We start from the raw sequence: 18,747 nt of genomic DNA on the forward strand, positions 1-18,747 counted from the left end.
TTTAAATATTTCTCTCATGTTTTTTCATCCGTCCACATTAAGTCATTTTCGTGTTTTTCTCAGGTTTTGTCATTCCTTTATGTCAAGCATTTCCATATCTCTCGAGTCTTCTAGTTCCTTTATGTCAGTATGTTTTACATTTTTCTCATGTTTTGGTTTGTCTGGCGTTTTTACATTGTACGGTTATTCAGCAACGGGACCAGCTGCTTTACGTGACTTCCGAACCACGTCGAGAGTGAACTTTGTATGTTAGTCATTTTCATGTTTCTCTCATTCCTTTATGTCAGTCATTTTCATATTTTTCTCGTTTTTTCCTCATCTCTGTTAGTTATTTTCGCCTTTGTTTGTTTGTATGGTGTTTTTACGTTGCATGGAACCAGTAGTTATTCAGCAACGGGACCAACGGCTTTACGTGACTTCCGAACCACGTCGAGAGTGAACTTCTATCACCAGAAGTATACATCTCTCACTCCTCAATGGAATGGCCGAGAATCGAACCCGCGACCACCAAGGTGGACGCCAACACCATATAAACCACCCCACTGAGGCGCTTTATTTTCACCTTTGAAATAGCACTAAGTAGCCTATTCGTTATACTATTATTAGGACGAATGAAATTATTTTTAAAATTTTATTTAATGCTTGAGTATTAAGAGTTGCGGTCTGCATAGCACAATCGAATTACTCATGAATGCACTAATGATGTTGCAGTAGTGCTACAGTGAGGACTTCAAAGAACAATAAGTCACAGTACATACGTTTTGGAAAGAATGAGTGCACTTCTTATGAGAGTTGCGGTAGTAACACAGAGACAATGCATCGTCTAAAAAGTATACACCAATTACATTTACACGCAATGTTTCCAAAATTTGTTTGACTGTAACATGGATGATTTTGCCTACTACTTTCCTGTTTGATTCCGATAAAAAAAGAAAACATGGATACCAAATGAAGTACGAATCTTCAGTCTACATCTATGTTGCATTTTGATGAGAAATTAGTAGTTTAAGAGTTATTGTAAGGGCAAAATTGTTTTTTTTTTTAATTTTTTTTTAAGTATCGGCATTGTGTTTTGTTGTTTCATGTATTAGTTTCTAAGTGTACATGTAATCAGAGCGGTATATGGAGAGAGTTTGTTTGTATGGTGTTTTTACGTTGCATGGAACCAGTGGTTATTCAGCAATGGGACCAAAGGCTTTTTACGCGACTTCCGAGCCACGTCGAGGGTGAACTTTTATCACCAGAAATACACACCTCTCACTCCTCAATGGAATGCCAGAGAACTGAACTCGCAGCCACTGAGGTAGTATGCCTGCACCATACGGACCACTCTCTCTTATCATATGCTGCTGATTGTTAACTTGAGCTTTCTATCAACCATTAAGATGTTTATTAAAACACTCGATCGTTTATAACTTTGTTACAGTTTCAACTTTAAAATACACAAGTATTATGAAATATTATACATGTTTTCAAAATTAACCATTTACCTATACCATTGCAGCTTTTCTCATCATCATACTCTTATTCCCTAATTTACGTCTTTATTATTTTTACGCCCGAGCCTTACGAATATTCTCTTATTTTCAGCATAAATATGTAATCTTAAAGTGAAGAAAATCTTCAGGAATCTACCCTTAATGTCATGGCAAGAAGGAAAGATCATATTTTTTTGTCCCAGTCTTTACCTATGGCACTAGTTGTCCTGATAAATTGCTCATTTCCAAAGCTATTTTAATGTACCCTAACAATACTGTCTGCATTCTGAAATAAACTGAAGCAGGCAGCTGTGTCATAAAGTAGGCAGCGTTCTTTATATTCTTCTAATTAAGTCAACCTTTAAGAAGGATCTGTTTGTGTCGGTCGAATGGTTGCTCTGTATTGTTTGATGATAAAACGTACAATGATTATTTGACTTTTTAACCTTTTTTATGCAGTAACCAGCAATATAATGTAGTCACTTGAGAATTTGTCAAAATCAGGATCCTGTTTCATTTTCAGCATCACCATTTATTTCAACATTTGACTTTTTAAGAAAGTCAGCTAGAAACTCGCAGTCTGTATGTTGTAATTACTTGCACTTGAGCATTTAAGAAGTTATGCAACCAATATCAACTTCAGAGACCGTCGAAATTCTAAGGCAGTTGGCACTGGGTTTTTCAGTTTTATGGAGCAAAGCAAGTTTTCTAGACAATCTTGAGTGAAGTGAATCTGGATGTCAGTAAAAATCTGTGAACTTTGGCCAAATAATTACTTTGGATATTAAGAATGGAAGTGTTAAAAACCATACCACTCCAGTTTGTTGTTTGTTTGTTTGTAAAATTTGATTTGCCATCGACAGCAGAACATTCCAAAAGTTTGGTATTTTTTCAGGAAGGCATAGATCTGAAGCTTGCACCAAAACTCACTGAAGCTCATGTCAATCCATCACATTAAAGTATGAGGTGCTTTAAATTTCTTTAGCAATTGGGTAAAAGTGGGACTTCATTACTTGTTGAACGCGAAGGATACAGTAAAGACTTACCAACAGCTTGATTCGTTGGTCTGATAAATAAGTGGTTCGATTTAATGTCAAGCAGACATCCTATCATGGCACTAAGTAAATCAATGAATCTTGTTGTAATTAAACATCCAATCATGGTATTCGTAACGTCAGTGAATCTTGTTATAAGCAAAGTATACTGCATCTTCAGCATGTTGTAAGTGTTTCATGAAATACATATTGGAGTTAATGCACAGTAGAAGCCAATGCAAACAGTTCTTTATATGTGGTACACCGTGCATGAAGTAAAGAAATTGTTCTTCGCTAATAGAATGAGCTATCTTATTAACAATTTTACAGTTCCCGGTACAAATAATGCCAAAACTCTCTATAAAGGCCCAAGATGCACTCCCCACGTCTGATGTGATGGCACTAAAAATGCAATCCAATATTATGCGCTCACTGCAAAATATTGAATGTCAATTAAAATGAGTATTCAAAATCTGGGTGTTGTATTGTAAAACCTAGGCTTCCATTTGGTTATCTAAGTTTCAATTCACCTTGATTTGAAATACTCTACTTATTACAAAGTGAGTGGTAATAAAGGAAAAAAATACGCGGAGAGTAAAACAAATGTTAACTTTCAGCATTTATTGTAAGAAAGCATTGAGATGGTCACTAACAACTTAGTCGAAGAGACCGAAGCCCATGTCATCATCAGATTCCTCCTCGGGCTCCTCTGCCTTCTCTTCCTTTTCTTCAGCTGCACCACCACCAGCAGCTGCAGCACCACCGCCACCAGCAGCAGCAGCACCACTGCCACCACCACCGCCAGCAGGCATACTTCCTAATTTACTCATTCCTGTTGGGAAAAAAAAAAAGAAAAAAACATACTTTTGAATTGAACCCAAGGTTTCCTACTTTTACTCCCCCCGCCCCCCCCCCCCCCCCGCCCCCCCCCCCCCCCCCCCCCAACCCTAACAAAAAAAACAATTCAAACATTTGGCAACATCAAGTCTGTTTCTCAATACTTAAGAATGATAAATCTAAACATCTTGCCTTATGACAGAAAAAAAAAAAAAAAAAATTCTAATGAAAATTACATAAAAAAAAAAAGGCTCCACAAAAACAATTTTTTCTCAATTCAAAAAGGTAGGTGTGAGTGTAATACACACACACACACATATTATATATATACACATATATAAATAAAGGTATAAGCCACAGAAGCTGAGGCGCCAACGGGAGCTCTTGCACCAATGGGAGCTCTTGTGCCATAGCTGCTCCTGCACCAATGGAGCTCTTGAATTACTGAAGATACAGAAGGCAGGACAGAGTCCCTTTCCGCTTGAGAAGGACACACAGACGCCCAGGTACTGTAGGCTTCTTAGAGTTAGACTCTAATACAGAGGAACATTCTGGAGTAGGGAGCACACGAGGATAAAGATCCAGTGCCAACAGACACTCAGAACTTTTCCTGGTGCAGCCTAATCAGAAGGACACCCAGAGGATGACTTTCTCGACAAAGAATGAATCTTAGAAGATGGTATCTTTCACTACACTGACCCTCTAAGCCAGCGTTTCTCAACCCGTGCGCCCCGTGAGGTACTCAGGTGAACCCCAAGGAATAGGAAAATTATATTCTAATGTTTAAAATGTTATTATTTTCATAAATTTTGCAGACACAGAGTATGCATTTCTGTGTCTGAGTAGTCTTCGATATTTGACATTTTAAACTGGAAGGTAAATTCCTTAATCTTTCCTTTTCACTTCATTGGGGGTTTGAATCAGTAATTACTGGCCTCTTTTCTTTATGAATTTCTATCCTGCTATCTTCTTAGTAATTGCTTAGCCGAAAATTAATCCCGCCCCCCCTCTTAAAGGCTACTACTGAACACATTTTCCTTCCACAAACACCTTCCTCACAAGTTTGTGTTTATTTTATGCTATGCAAAATTCAGTGCTAAAAGAAAACTTTTTAACATTTTATTGCTGATATATGAATTTCCATTAAAAATGTGTCAAGAACCAGTCCTTTTCTGACTGGTTCTACGAAATCTTGTCTCATTCGTGGTTGAAATGGAACTAACAATTTCTCTGTTTATTTACTTTTGGTAGATTATTATTTTTTTTTTTTTATTTTTTTTTGATTGAGTTTCTCTCTTTCTCTCCGATACTTGAATATTAAATTGTAGAATTGTTGTGATGAAGAGTAGTATATTCTTCTGTTAACATAATTTCTTAAGTTCCTGCATTTTCCATCGATTCTCAGCCACAGTAGCTGCCTGTCACTCTTAATCTCCGATTTCCTCTTAAAAAAGCAAAGCAGGAATAATAATAAATTTCCCCTGAGGCCAGATACCAGAATAAACTACGCCTAATCTAGCACAGTAATTCAGATTAGTGGATGAAAGGACATAGCTATAGTAGTACCAATCTATGGTGAGGGTTTGGGTGTCTAAAAGCAGAAACACGCGTTGCCATATCTTCAAGTTCTTTGTAGAATTGAATTGAATTTATAAATTTTGTGGCCATTTGCCACGCGCCGGAGAAGTTCTTTGTAGAGGCGGTCAAAGTCAAAGCTCTGTATTTCTTACTAATCACCCAAAGGAAACATTACCCTTTGGTCTTAACCTCTGTCCTATACAGATTATCCTCCTTTCAGTGTCTGGTGAAAGGGGAATGCCCACTCTAATTGTCTTAGAAGGGTTTGCTGGTATAAGTTTATTTTTCCTTTATTCAGATAGTGTGTATTGGCATTAAAACTTCAGATATGAAACAGTTCTTTTTATTCTTCAATTAACTTATTATTACTTAACCAACCTACATGAGAGAAAACTAAAGGAAAATCATGGATATGATAAATTTCATACATTAATCACTTCTTTATTTCTTTATATCTAATAAATAAGAATGATGATACACTTTATTTAACCTCGTGATACATGCAATTACAATGGTTTTCAAAGAGAAAAGTACAGAACGGTGTAAAAAGGAGAGAGAGAGAGAGAGAAGAGAGAGAGAGAGAGAGAGAGAGAGAGAGAGAGAGAGAGAGAGAGAGAGAGAGAGAGAGAGCTTCTTTAGTAAGTTCCGATAGGTTTGCCATCTTAAAATAGTTTCATTTTGCTACGAAACTTTTCACTTGGTCCCAAATTAGTTCTATTGGGTTGTATTGGCAGTGGTAGGGAGGAAGCCGAATAATTTCATGTCCACTTTCTGCTGCAATTTTATGTACGACATAAGTGTTTTTTAACAGAGTACTCCTTTACCATCTCTATAAGTTGACCATTCAACATTTTACTCTGTTGGTTTCGCACCTTTAGAGATGAGCCATTCCGTAACGACTGCCTTTTTGCTTGACATCGTTGGTAGTCTATCTACTTTTCCTTGAATGATAAGGAGCATTATCCATCACAATAATTGAAGATGGCGGTATGTTTGGGAGCAACTGGCAACGAAACCATTCTTCAAACACTTTGCGATTCATTTGACGGTTATAAGAAACTGATTATTTTTTATTTGCCTTTTATGAATTTAGATCAGCCTTGTTTTTCTAGGTTTAATTACTAGTTTTTAAGAATTATTTTTGTGGCAGAATAGCCTTTGTTTTGTATGAGCTTTTGTTTATTTTATTTTTGAAATATAAGTGTCCGTTGTCTGGTCATTTTAAGTGTTTAACGTCAAGTGCTTAATTTAACGTTTCTCAGTGTGGTTAGGCGCCTCCTCCCCGTTTGTTTATATTACCGAACTATCGTTTTAACGATTGTTTTTCTTTTTTTTATGCGAGTGTTTATGAACGTGTCTGAGTGATGTCTGGACGTTGGTGCTCGGACACAGTTCAGTTCGGGCTTGAGCACTCCCTTGATATCATACCTTGAGCAGCATACTTATTTGGACTTTGGAGGACGACTATTTGGCTGTTTATCTGGACGACGATTCTTTGGATTACGCTTTGGATCCTCGCCTTGGTCTGTTGTCTGCAGGTTCTCTGTCACCTGCGACTCGAGTGTCTCCTGCCTCGACCTCCGGCTCGTGTACTTCGAGTAGAAGACTCGCAGGTGCTCCTGTCACCTGCGACTTGAGCCAGTCCTGCCTTACCCTGACGAGGAGGAATTCCCAGGGAATTGGTGCCGTCGCTTTCTTCTGGCACTTTCGTCTCCATTCAGCTGCTGTGGTTTTGGAGCTTGCTAGCTCGTGAGATGGCCTGTAGGGAGGCTGACGCCAGGTAAGACAAGTGTGTCTCTGATTTTGTTTGGGATCGCCTTCCCTTTATGGTATTACTCTGGCGTTCAGGACCTGCCCTGTTAGCTGATTTGGCGAGTGGATCACGGCCCTAGTTTTGTCTCTCCTCTGATACATCCACTGAAGTGAGAAGAACTATACATCCTTTTGTATTATTTAATCTTATATATATATATATACATATATATATATTGTCATATTTGCGTCGAGACTATATAACGTCATTCAGTAGGTCTATTATAGACAAGGTTTTGTATGCTTAGTTTTGTGTTGATAGGTAGGATTTATAATGGTTTTCCTGTTTTATTTACTCTGTCTTCCTTCTTTCTTGGAATTAGTATTAGGGTAATTTTTGGTCTGGCCAGCTAAATTGTTGGATCCAATCAAGTTTATTATTAATAACGGTTATTTCTCCTGTCTTTGTTAGGACTTAGCTTCTTAGTTTTAGGGAATCCAGTGTGTTACTAATGGACTAGTATTTGTCCTTCCTGGTTTAAAGTTATGTTATTTGTCATCCGACAAGGTTGATCTAAATTGTGTATTTAAGTATTAAATATTGTTAAGTTTTCTTGAGTGTTTGTTTCCGCTGACCTTTAGCACTGAGTTACATTTATTACTGACAACAATTATTATAATAAGAACTTTTATAACAACCCCAAGGGTTGTAACAATTTGGCGACCGTGACAGGATTGTTCTCAGGTGTACTCAGTGTTTTGGTCCGTGGAACAGCACTTTGTTAATTTGGCAATATTTTCTTTAGTTGTAGAGTATTACCTTTCTCCCCTGCTAATTTTGGTACAATGGAGGATTTTGTGTTTGACCCCGCAGAGTTTTTAGGGTCTGCTGATTGTATAAAACATCTGCCAGTACTGAATAAGGCTTGTTTAGTAAGTTGTGCCCGGTGGTTAGGTATTCCATTGAGGGCAGCGGATACAAAAAATCAATTGTTGTTAGCTGTTAAAAGTAAAGTTGCTCAAGGTCTGGCTGAGGCTGAACATTTGGTTAGGGAGAATGAGATTCCAGGTAGTAGTGACTCTGAACATGAGGGTAGTATGATTGATGATGATGACAGAATAAGTGTTAATGTAGGGTTGACTTTGTTTGAGGATCCTCCCCGGACAGGGACTATTTATGAGGGTCAGGCTAATTTGCCTCTGAAACTAAATGTTTCCACTAATCCGTTCATATCTGTAGAAAACCCTGTGCCAGAAGATCCTCTGGTTCCTGTTCGTCCTTTGGTGGAGTCCAAGGAGGACGGTGAATTTAATTTAATATGTAAACGGATAGAATTGATGAAACTAGAATTTGAGGAGAATGAGAGGGCGAGGCGGCATGAATTGGAGATGGCCAATATCAATTTAGAAATTGCTAGGCTGCAGGGCAACTCTAATCATTTTAGTACACCTCGGGGCAACTCACAGGATAAATTTAATGTAGGTGCGGCCTTGAAATTGGTGCCAATGTTTGACGAGTTGAATGTCCCAGAATTTTTCAAGGCATTTGAACGTGTTGCCACCCGGTTGTCTTGGCCCCCAGAAATGTGGACTGTACTAATTCAATGTAGGTTGGTGGGCAAGGCAATTAGAGTATATAATGCCTTGGAAGAAGGTATAGCCCGTGACTATCATAAGGTTAAGGCTCTAGTCCTCAAGGCATATGATTTGGTTCCTGAGGCCTATCGCCTTAAGTTCAGAAATTTTACAAAGCAGGCCTCCCTTACTTATGTGGAATTTGCTAGGCTTAAGGAGGAACAATTTGATGATTGGTTAAAAAGCCGCCAGGTGGTCTCTTTCTCCTCTTTGAGGGAACTCATGCTTCTAGAAGAATTCAAGAAGTCATGCAGTAAGGAATTGAAAATTTATCTAGAAGAGGTAAAAGCTGTTAATTTAGGTAAAGCCGCCCAAATTGCTGACGAGTTTGTATTGACCCATCGAACTGGGTCTGGTAGTTTTGGGAATAAGGATGTGAATTTTCAATCTGCTAGGCCAGTTAATTTTCAGAGGAGGTCAGGCTCTTTTGTGAATACTCGTGGACAGGGTAACCCACCAGATAAAAATCATAAGCCCGATAGTAACCAGGGAAAAGTCTCGAGTGGACAGGACACTCGTGTCTTTTTCAAAGATAATGGGTTTGGTTCTGGCCCAGGTAATATGAATAATAGAGGTAGGGGGACTTGTTTCTGGTGTAATAAGCAGGGACATTATCAGGCACAGTGTAATGCCAGAAGAAGATACCTCCAAAGGAATAATAATAATCCTGTGTCACTAATATCTACTTGTAAACCTGTTGTCAGTAATCCCCTCATTGAAAACTGTCCAGTAGCTAGCACTAGTAATGGTAGTAGTAGCAGTAGTCAGTCTTCTAGCAGAAAGGAGTCATGACTACTTTATGATAAGCCATTATGACTACCTTATGATAAGTATATTTGGCCTGGTAAATTAATATTTACTTCTGAAACTATTGGTGTGAAATTTTTGAGGGACACAGGGTCAGCTCGGTCTCTGGTTTTGAAAGAATCTTTGAAGGATTTAGTTGATTATACAGGGAATTTTGTTGTTCTGGGAGGGTTCCCGAACACCGTTGTTTAAGCTCCATTAGTGGAGGTCAGATTGTCTTTCCCTGGATATGATAAAGTGACAGAGTTGGTAGTTGTTGAGAGTCTCCCTATTCCTGGAATTGACGGCATTTTGGGTAACGATATGTTAAATACCCAAGGACAGGAGTTGTTCCCCATATTGTCTGTGCACACCTGTCCAGTTGCAGTAACAACCCGTGCAGCAGCAAAAGCTGCAAATTTAATCGATAATGACGATGATTTAATCTTAAGTAATTTAGAAGTAGACGTAGAGAGGCCCGGGTCTTTAGATAGTAGTAGTAGTAGTGTAGCTAGCAATGTTTTGAGACCTGATTGGGACAGGTCTTCATTTATTGAAGCTCAGAAAAAGGAATTTAATTTTGATTTAGGTGACACTGCGGATTTGACTAAACCCAGGTTTTGTGATTAATGGTTTACTATACCGGATTAGTCGTCCTTCAACTGATGACCTGAGCAAGACGTCTCGTATTGAACAAATTGTTGTCCCATCTCAATTCCGGAGGCCTGTCTTGTGTCTTGCACATGATGATTCTTTTTCTGGCCACTTCGGTGTATGTAAAACTTTTCGAAAGTTGGCAGAATGTTTTTGGTGGCCAGGATTAAAATCGTCTGTGAAACAATTTATTAATGAATGTGAGGTTTGTCAAGTGATGGGGAAACCCAACCAAATTATTCCTAAGCTCCCTTAAATCCAATTCCTGCGATAGGTGAATCCCTTTTGTAGAATTAGTTATTGATGTGGTTGGGCCTTTGCCTAAAACTAAGTCAGGATTTACCCATCTCTTGACAATTATGGATAGAGCATCTCGATTCCCTGAGGCCTTCCCAATGAGAAGGATAACATCTAAGGTTGTATTTGACAAACTAATTGAATTCTTTTCCAGGTATGGTCTCCCTCGTACTATTCAAACTGATTGCGGTACAAATTTTACTAGTAAGGTATTTAAAGGTAAGTGTGCTGAACTGGCCATTCGGCACAAAACCAGTGTACCCTATCATCCGGAGAGTCAGGGGGTGGTGGAAAGGTTCCACCAGACCCTTAACCCCTTCTTTACCGGGTGGGTGAGCAGAATGTAAACATTGTGTTCGCTGCCGAACTGAATCTCTCGGTAGTGACTCGAGTTTGGAGGGGTGCCCATCGTAAAAATATTTGCCAAAAATACACTAATCAAGACAGGCTAATGAAATTATCAGGATTTATTAGCACTATAATAACGCATATTCCTCTTTTGTTAGTTTTATCATCCTACAGGGAAAATAAATGATTTTATGAAAAAAAATGTGAACTCAGTGTCCCTTGTACAAGGGACACTGGTGGTCGATGAGAAAACTACGGTCTTGAATAGAAATTCGGTCTTACAGAATGTTGGTATATTGCACCTGGAACATGCACATAAAGTATTATCAAAAATAGAAACAGTAAATAAGCACGTAATAACAAAAAAAAAAAAGAGCAAAAACTAAAGCGAAAGCCCCGCCAATAAATATGGAAATCGCAAATTTTATAGTATATCTTTCAAAAATTGGGCGATGTCATTTTCTACGTTTTATAAGATTAGTTTCATCACAGAAAACAACTTTAGGGGGCATTAGGGTATCTAAACTAATTTTTCAAGTTTCTTGTCCTCGGAAGAAAAAATCGCTTTTTTGCTTTTTCTCTGGTTTGGTTTTTTATATATAAAGTTACTATAAGGCTTTATTTCTACCTTCATTTATCTGGTGTTCATATCTTTTATTTGTAAAATGTAATAAGTGAATAAATAAATAAATACAGTAAATGATGAAGACAACAACTGGTTTTTTACTTGGGTAGAAAGTTATTACATGTTTACGCTTGTCTGGTTTTGTGATTTTTTGTTGAGACGCAGTTCATCTGTCACCTACACACTACTATAAGCAGTAATAATACTATTTTTTGGGGTTCATCATACGTCTGGCATCGTGTCATACTGTTTATTTTGCTCCAAACTCTTCAACCGAAATTACAGAATGATTGGAAGTCCCTATCTGAAAAGAGGAGTTTTGGTGGTACTATGCGTACCACCTTTATGCACCCGGTGCGGTATAGTAGACTTCAATGGTGGTACCCACCTACCTCCAAACAAACTTTCGGTAATGAAGAGGTTAAATCTATTTTGAAAAAGTATTGTTATGAACAAGGGGAGGAATGGGATAAAGGGCTTCCCTTTGCTCTCTTGCTCTAAGAAATCACCCGAATTCTTCAACTGGTGTAGCTCCTTTCGAACTGGTCTTTGGACACAAAGTACGGGGTGGGCCTTTGGAGATTTTTCATGAGATGCTTGAGACTGGTCGAGGAGGGGATGCAAACGTAGGAGACTTTGTGGAGGACTTGAGAAAAAAATTATCTAGAGCCTGGAAATTTGCCAGAGAAAATTTGGCTAGTTCTCAGGCTGCAATGAAATTAAATTTCGATAGGAAATCTAAAGCACGGTCGTTTGAGCCCGGAGAATTAGTTTTAGTTTTGAGTACTGACTCTGACAATTTCCTTGAACCAAGATATAAGGGACCCTGGAAGGTGTTGAGGAAGTTGTCAGAGGTGAATTATGAAATAGAGACTCCTGGGACCAAACGGAAGTGCAGGATATTCCATATAAATAGGTTAAAACTCTATACTTCAAATCATAGACCCCTTAAATAGAAGGACTAGTATCTTGCACTCTCGGGTTGCGAAACTTGGGTCCCACTATTTTATGACGTAATATGTTCACTGTATGTAAACAATTGATTTGTATGTATGTAAAACAATTATTTGAATGTATGTAAACAATTATTTTGGAATGTTATGTAAACCATTTTTTTACATTTATTCACTTTTAGTGCCGTATGTTAGTCATAAATGGGCCTATTTAAGGAGTTTATGTTTTAGTCGAAAAAGGAATGTAATCTAGCAACATATTGATAAACTAATTGCCAAAACGGTCTTAGACCATAATTGATATAATTTATTTAATTTTGTTTCAGGGGTTTCTACTAACAACGCACAATGCCTAAGAAGTGTAATGTCTACGGATGTCGAGGAAATTACAGGGATGAACCATACACCAAAGTAGTATCATTTCCAACTGATGAAGTGGAGCGAAACCGTTGGATCGATGCTATGCCAAATGAGCGTTCCAGTTTGCTACAGCTGAAGCAGATCTATGCCTGTGCTCATCATTTTGACTGTGAATGGATTACAGTTAAAGGAGGGAAAAGACCAAGTCATCCACCATCCATTTCCTGGAGTTTCAAAGTCATGCTTAAAGCAGGTCCCCTCAGCACCCAGAATTACAACTGCTTCAGCAGACCCCCGAGCTGAAAACGAAAGACTCTGAAATGAAGTTGTGGATAAGATCGGCGACTTTTATTCATTTTGTAATGACATCCAGGAGCATATCTCAAAGGATTATCGTATTGTTTGTGATAGTGATGATATTTACATTTCTAAAACTGATGCAAAGGGCCGTTCCGTTATCAAATTTCTCCATTTGCAACATGTGAAATCGTCATTTGGGTTTTTGTATCTTAAATGCGTTGAGAAAAATGGAAAGGAAATACCTAAGACATATTTTTTCTAAAGCTGGTTGTCTGCAAAAGAATAGCCTTCTCAGTAAATGGTCCCAGTTTGATAAAATTATTTCATGCATAACAGAGTATGAGTTCAAAGATGCAGACTATCTGAAAAGTGCAGTACAGGAATTGAGCCATATGAGTTGTTCTGATTCGCCTCATTTTCAGTTTCTTCATTCTCAGTTACAGTTATTACTCACTCATCCAGAAGGCCGTCGCTTTGACAGAAATCTTTATGTTCTTGGTGCGAACTCCATAACATTTCACCAGCTGCATATAAAATGCTACGAAAGTCTGGTTCAGTTGTTTTACCTAGAGTGGAACTGTTGAAAAAACTTCTCCTCCTGTAGTTCTACATGATAAAAACTTGGAGCAACTTTTTCAAAAACTTAAACCTCAGCAGCGTCTTGTCAACATTCTTTTTGATGAAGTGAAGCTCACAGAAACACTTAGGTACTCAGGTGGTCGTGTTGTTGGTTACGCTCAAAATGGTTCTTGTGATACCGAAGTTCCCGCAACACATGCTTTATTAATTGAAGTTGTCTGCCATTTTGGTGGCCCTAAATATATACTACGCATTTACCCTGTTGCAAAACTTAATTCAGATCAACTCAAGGAAATTCTGGTAGAAGCTCTAGTAGCGGTTAGCGATGCTGGTGGTACTATAATTGTGTAGGTGATAATTGCAAACACAACGTTGCAGTTTATGGTAAATTAGGTGGTCTTGGTAAAGCTTTCATAAATGCTATAAATTCTCATGCTTTCCTTGTTTTTGACTTTAAAAAATGTAAGAAATAACTGGATAACCGTTCAGGATAAGGAACTTTCTTTCATAAAAGATGGAAAAACATATGTTGCACAATGGAAGGACATAGAAGCACTGTACGATGAAGACAGGAGAAACAGCATCCGTCTAACCAAGATCACATACACAGCTGTGTACCCAAAGCCTTGCAGAGACAAAGCGTGCCTTTTGTTGTCAAATCTTCAATGACAAAACTGTTGCTGCCCTTTCAACTCTAAAGGATAAACTTGGCATTAGCGAGGGCACCATCATTTTTGTTGTGAAAGCTGATCACTGATTGGTTCCACATGATGAATGTGAAAGATCGGTATTCTGGTATTAACATGCGTGATGATTGTCGTCAACCATGGACCAATAATTGCACTACTTTCAAGAAACTTAATGAAACTTGTGATGTTATATCCTCTTGTGCATGGTCAGGTGGTCGAGGTCGGACGCAAAAGCTCACAAAGCAAACTGCAGAGGCATTGGTGCTGTCTACAAGAGCCAAACATTGAGGCTGCAGTGTGGCTATTGACTCAGTACAAGTTCACCTATGTGCTACCTGGTGTGTTTGCTGATGAGGCCCTTGAAAAGTTCTTTGGCCAAGCCAGACAACGAAATGGGGGTAATTTCTACATTGACATTGTAGATATCAAGGCAGCTGCAGCAACCAAGAACCTCCATGCACTTTTGAAATACGAGTCTACGCCGCACCAGTCTAATGATGTGCCTTGTACCTCTAACATTTGCATGATGATTATCACTTTGACATCACTATTGCTGACACTGAAGACCTAGTTCAATCTAATGACAGTATCAAACATAAAAATGATATTGTTATGATACAATAAAGTTTGTTCATACTTACCTGGCAGATATATATATAGCTGTATTTCTGAAGTCCGACAGAATTCAAAAACTTCCGGCACACACCAGTGGTCGGCCAGGTGGTTAGTACCCATTCCCGCCGCTGGGAGGCGGGTATCAGGAACCAGTCCCATTTTCTATTCATAATTTTTATTTCCACTGTCCTGAGGGGAGGTGGGTGGGTAGACTTAATTATAATAATCTAACTGCCAGGTAAGTATGAACAAACTTTATTGTATCATAACAATATCATTTTGTTCATGAAACTTACCTGTCAGATATATATATAGCTGAATCCCACCGTTGGAGGTGGGAAGGGACAGAATAGAAGGATTTTGGGAAACAAATGCATGCAGATGATTTACATCTTGGTTCCACCTGTAGCATTGCTGGCTTCGTGGTTATTGCCACGTAAGTCTGCTTGTGCTACTAGAGTGCCAGCGAGGTAGAGACCTATATAGCTGGTGCACTCCAGATGATCTGTCAACAGGGGCGAGACCACGACGTGACTAGACCATATTGACCATACCATGAGGGCTAAGAAGTAAAATAAATATATATAAAAATATATATCACCACCTGACCAACCTAGCCAAAGTTAAGGTGTGTTAACTAAGGCTTAAGAGTTAAGAAGTCACCGTTGTCGGCGACTCAACTACTAAATTAAGAGCTCTTCCTAACCATTTTCTACAGGATAGGATGAGTGGTACTACTTGCCCCCAAGATTGTGTCTGCAGACACGTATGGCCCTAGCGAGCAGCAGATCTCATATGTCATCTTCATCTCGCAGGGAGTGTGAATTGAACACAGAGTTGCTTCGCTAAAACATGGTACTCAGGATGTTGCTGAGTGCCATGCTCTGTTGAAATGCTTCCGAGGCCGCGCCCCTCACCTCGTGAGCATTCAAATCAAAAGATTCAAATCTTTTGTGCCAACACAATGAAGGAGCTTTTTTGAAAGAAACTCCTTAACAATAAAGCCAGGGTGTTCTTCGATATGGGCAAGTCTGTCTTTTCGGAACATGCAGATTGTCCGTACGACTTCGACTTTCTTGAGTTTTATGTAGATAAAACTTGAGAGACCTGACAGGGCACAGGACTCTCTCTGGCTCCTGCCCAATAACTTGTGCCATCCTTGATTCCAAGCTCCTGGCCCAAGAACAAGACGGGTTTTCCATTCTTAGGCCACAACGGAAGGCTTAGAGAACGCACCCTTGTGTTCTCTAATGCCAAAACTTCTGACGATGGCTGAAAACCTCACTAACCCTCTTTGTCGTATCTAGGGTGGTTAGAAAAGGGCCTTCCTGATCACGTGCAGAAGTTAACAGGTAGGAGATGTTCGAATGCTTTGACATCAAGAACTTCAGACTATGTCTAAGTTCCATATTGAAAGCTTTGATCTGGACATGCACAGTCAGTCAGTCTGTACTAAAGTCAGGTGACCGACCAGTTGACCAGTCAGACGCATCAAGGACAGCAAGGCTGTACCTGAAGACCATAAGGCACTATTCTTCGCTGAAGGATGAGTGTCTGGACTGCCTGGGCGATTCAAGCTAAGCAAACCTTGTGGTATGAACGCAACCCAACGTCGTTAGTGAATCAACTCCTGAGCCACTCCGACTCGAGCTTCTGGTGCCAGGAGAAAGGAGCGAGGAGCAAAAAGGCGATTCAGTCCCGAAGGACGAATGCCTGACAGTCCAACCTGGTCTCATGTTAAACGATCATCGGGGTGTGTAAACGCAAACCGACTTCGTCAACAAGAAACTCAGGGCTACTATGTGTCTCCTGATCTCGCACGAGTGTCTGACTCCGAGAAAACAGGTGAGACAAAAAGTAGATGGTGAGCGAGTTTCGAGATCCACAGAAACTCAAAGATCGTGAAGGGCTTTGTTGTTTGACAGAAGCAAATCTCTGAGCCCAAAGGCCGTCAACAACATATTTGCGTATTCTTTAATAGTTGTGACTGCCAGCTTATCCCATTCTTCAATGGAAAGGGAAGACGGCATCTTATGCTGTCAACATCTCGATAGTCTGAACGTAGTCAGACTAGAGCGGAGAGGTTATAGGTACCTTTCGTGTTAAAGTAGACCGACTCTCTCGGAAAGGGTCCTTGGAAGGACGTGACCTCTGTGAATCTAGGATCTTGAAGGCCAACATGGGGCGATTAGCGTCATTGTCGCTCCCTGTGATGGTATAAATCATCTATTCATTCCTAAGCGTTTGAAAAAGGGGAAAAAAAGACTAAACATCCATCCCTGTTCAATATCATAGCGAAGAGATGTATGAAAGGACGTCCTAAAGTCTCCATAACTCTCAACATACTTCTAAAGAAAGATTCCAACTCGGAAGTAGTAGTTGCTGCCGTCGATCGAGACGATTCGTACGGACTTTTGCAATCCTGTAACGAACTCTAGAGGATCGTTACATTCTACGTCTGTTGTTATAATAGGCTCTTTCTCGTAAACCCGAACACAGGGACCGAGAGAAGATACTCCTAAGATATTGAGAGAGCTGTGGAAGATCAGAGTTGATATGGACCACTGGTTCCAAAAACTCGTTTCCAGGACTGGAGGGACGACAGAATTGCTTCCACTTCTTCAGATTATGATCCAGGACATCTGACCCTCTCCAGATGTCCGGCACCTTCTTTCTATCACCTCAAGTGATACTTAACGCACCGAGAGATGTTCAGAATCATTCCTAGATCTTTAATAAAAATTTCAGTTTCCCGGTAGGAAAAAACTGTAGAGGTCTGAATTGCAGTCTATTCAGGGAAACAAACTTCTTTAGGAAGGAAATGGTCCCCCAGCAAGCTCATCCATTCCCTCACACAGTATGTTTACTTCCCTAAAAAGGCTGCGCTTTGCCTAAGCAGGAGAGCATATAATAGTGAAATGTTGCGGTAGACTCGTAGTCCTATACCGTGCGGTAACGAGCACCGAAAGGAGTAAGCGATATCTCTGAGAACATAGTAAGGCAAAACGAATGCAATGTTTATTCATTCATGTAAGAAATCCCCTCAATCTTAGGCTAAAGTCCGTGATTGTAGGGCAGAGATACAGTTAGTCAGTCAATCCCGCAGGAGAGAGAGAGACGTAACTGCCAGCACAGAGATACGGTTAGTCAGTCAATCCCGCAGGGAGAGAGACGTAACCTACAGCGCATGACAGCGAACGAGCTGGTACTGCCTCGTTTTGGACTGGCGGAGAGGACAGTGACAGCATCAGCTTACGATCGTCGTCTCTTACTTTATGCCTGGGTTGCCAGCTACCCTATTCTACGAAGAAATAGTCCGTAATTTTTAGCATAAAGAGACTCTCAAGCTGGTATATTTAAGCGAAACAGAAAACGCTAAATATATAGATGCGTTTGTGTCGTCATAACACTACCATACAACGGTAAAAAAGATAAATCGGAAACTCCTGGAAGGCTGCAGGGAGTAACGATTAAATGTCCTTAAATAATAGACAATAGACCTCTCGGTTTTGCCATCCGAAGAGGTAACTACAGCAAGCGTATATGACTTGAGCCAACCAGTAGTAAATAACGTAAGGCAAAATATGATATTATATTGCAATAAAGTTTTTTCATACTTACCTGGCAGACATATATACTATAGCTGAATTCGGAAATACAGCTACATCTATCTGACAGGCAAGTTTCATAAACAAACTCAAGAGAATTGAAGCGGACAGCTCAAGCTTCTTATGTTATTGGACATAAGCGTTCATTGACGTAGTCTACAAGTCTATTTCTGTACGAGTCTGCGAATGATGAATGAGAGCTCTTCCGAATCTTGTCAATAAGAGCTTATCCGCTTACGCAATATAAAGTTAATGAGAAGTTTGTCATGAGAACTAACCCATTTACGGGACAAAGAGATAATTTGTCATGAGGGATACCCACTTACTTGACAAAACGATAGTATATTGTCAATGGGGGAAATTCACTGAATTGACAAAACGTAATCCAGGAAGTCGAGCATTTTATTTCCGATTCCCGTCTCAAACGAGGAAGGGGCAAGAATCCTGTTTAAGAGGACGGCTTACGACAGGTAGGAACGACGATGTTCAATTCGGCAGCGTAAGTCCCCCCGACTAGGAACTAACAAAAATCTATCATCTGAAAAGCCCTTTCAGATGGGCTAAAAACAAAGCTTGCAAAATTATCCTGGGAAGAGAAGAACTCTCCAACCAGCTTCCT

The 18,747-nt window shown here is 39.6% G+C and overlaps 1 protein-coding gene across 1 annotated transcript in view; it reads right to left on the bottom strand.

Annotated features, from left to right (window-relative positions):
* Window positions 1-3,118: 3,118 nt before the first annotated feature.
* Window positions 3,119-18,747, bottom strand: part of LOC135200234 (large ribosomal subunit protein P2-like) — a 40,540-nt gene continuing 24,911 nt past the window's right edge. The window contains exon 3 of the mRNA XM_064228674.1: window positions 3,119-3,344. Coding sequence (XP_064084744.1) covers window positions 3,169-3,344 — 176 coding nt within the window. The 3' untranslated portion in view covers window positions 3,119-3,168. The remainder of the gene's footprint in view (window positions 3,345-18,747) is intronic.

The sequence above is a fragment of the Macrobrachium nipponense genome, chromosome 26 (assembly GCF_015104395.2).
Source record: "Macrobrachium nipponense isolate FS-2020 chromosome 26, ASM1510439v2, whole genome shotgun sequence".
Taxonomy (NCBI): domain Eukaryota; kingdom Metazoa; phylum Arthropoda; class Malacostraca; order Decapoda; family Palaemonidae; genus Macrobrachium; species Macrobrachium nipponense.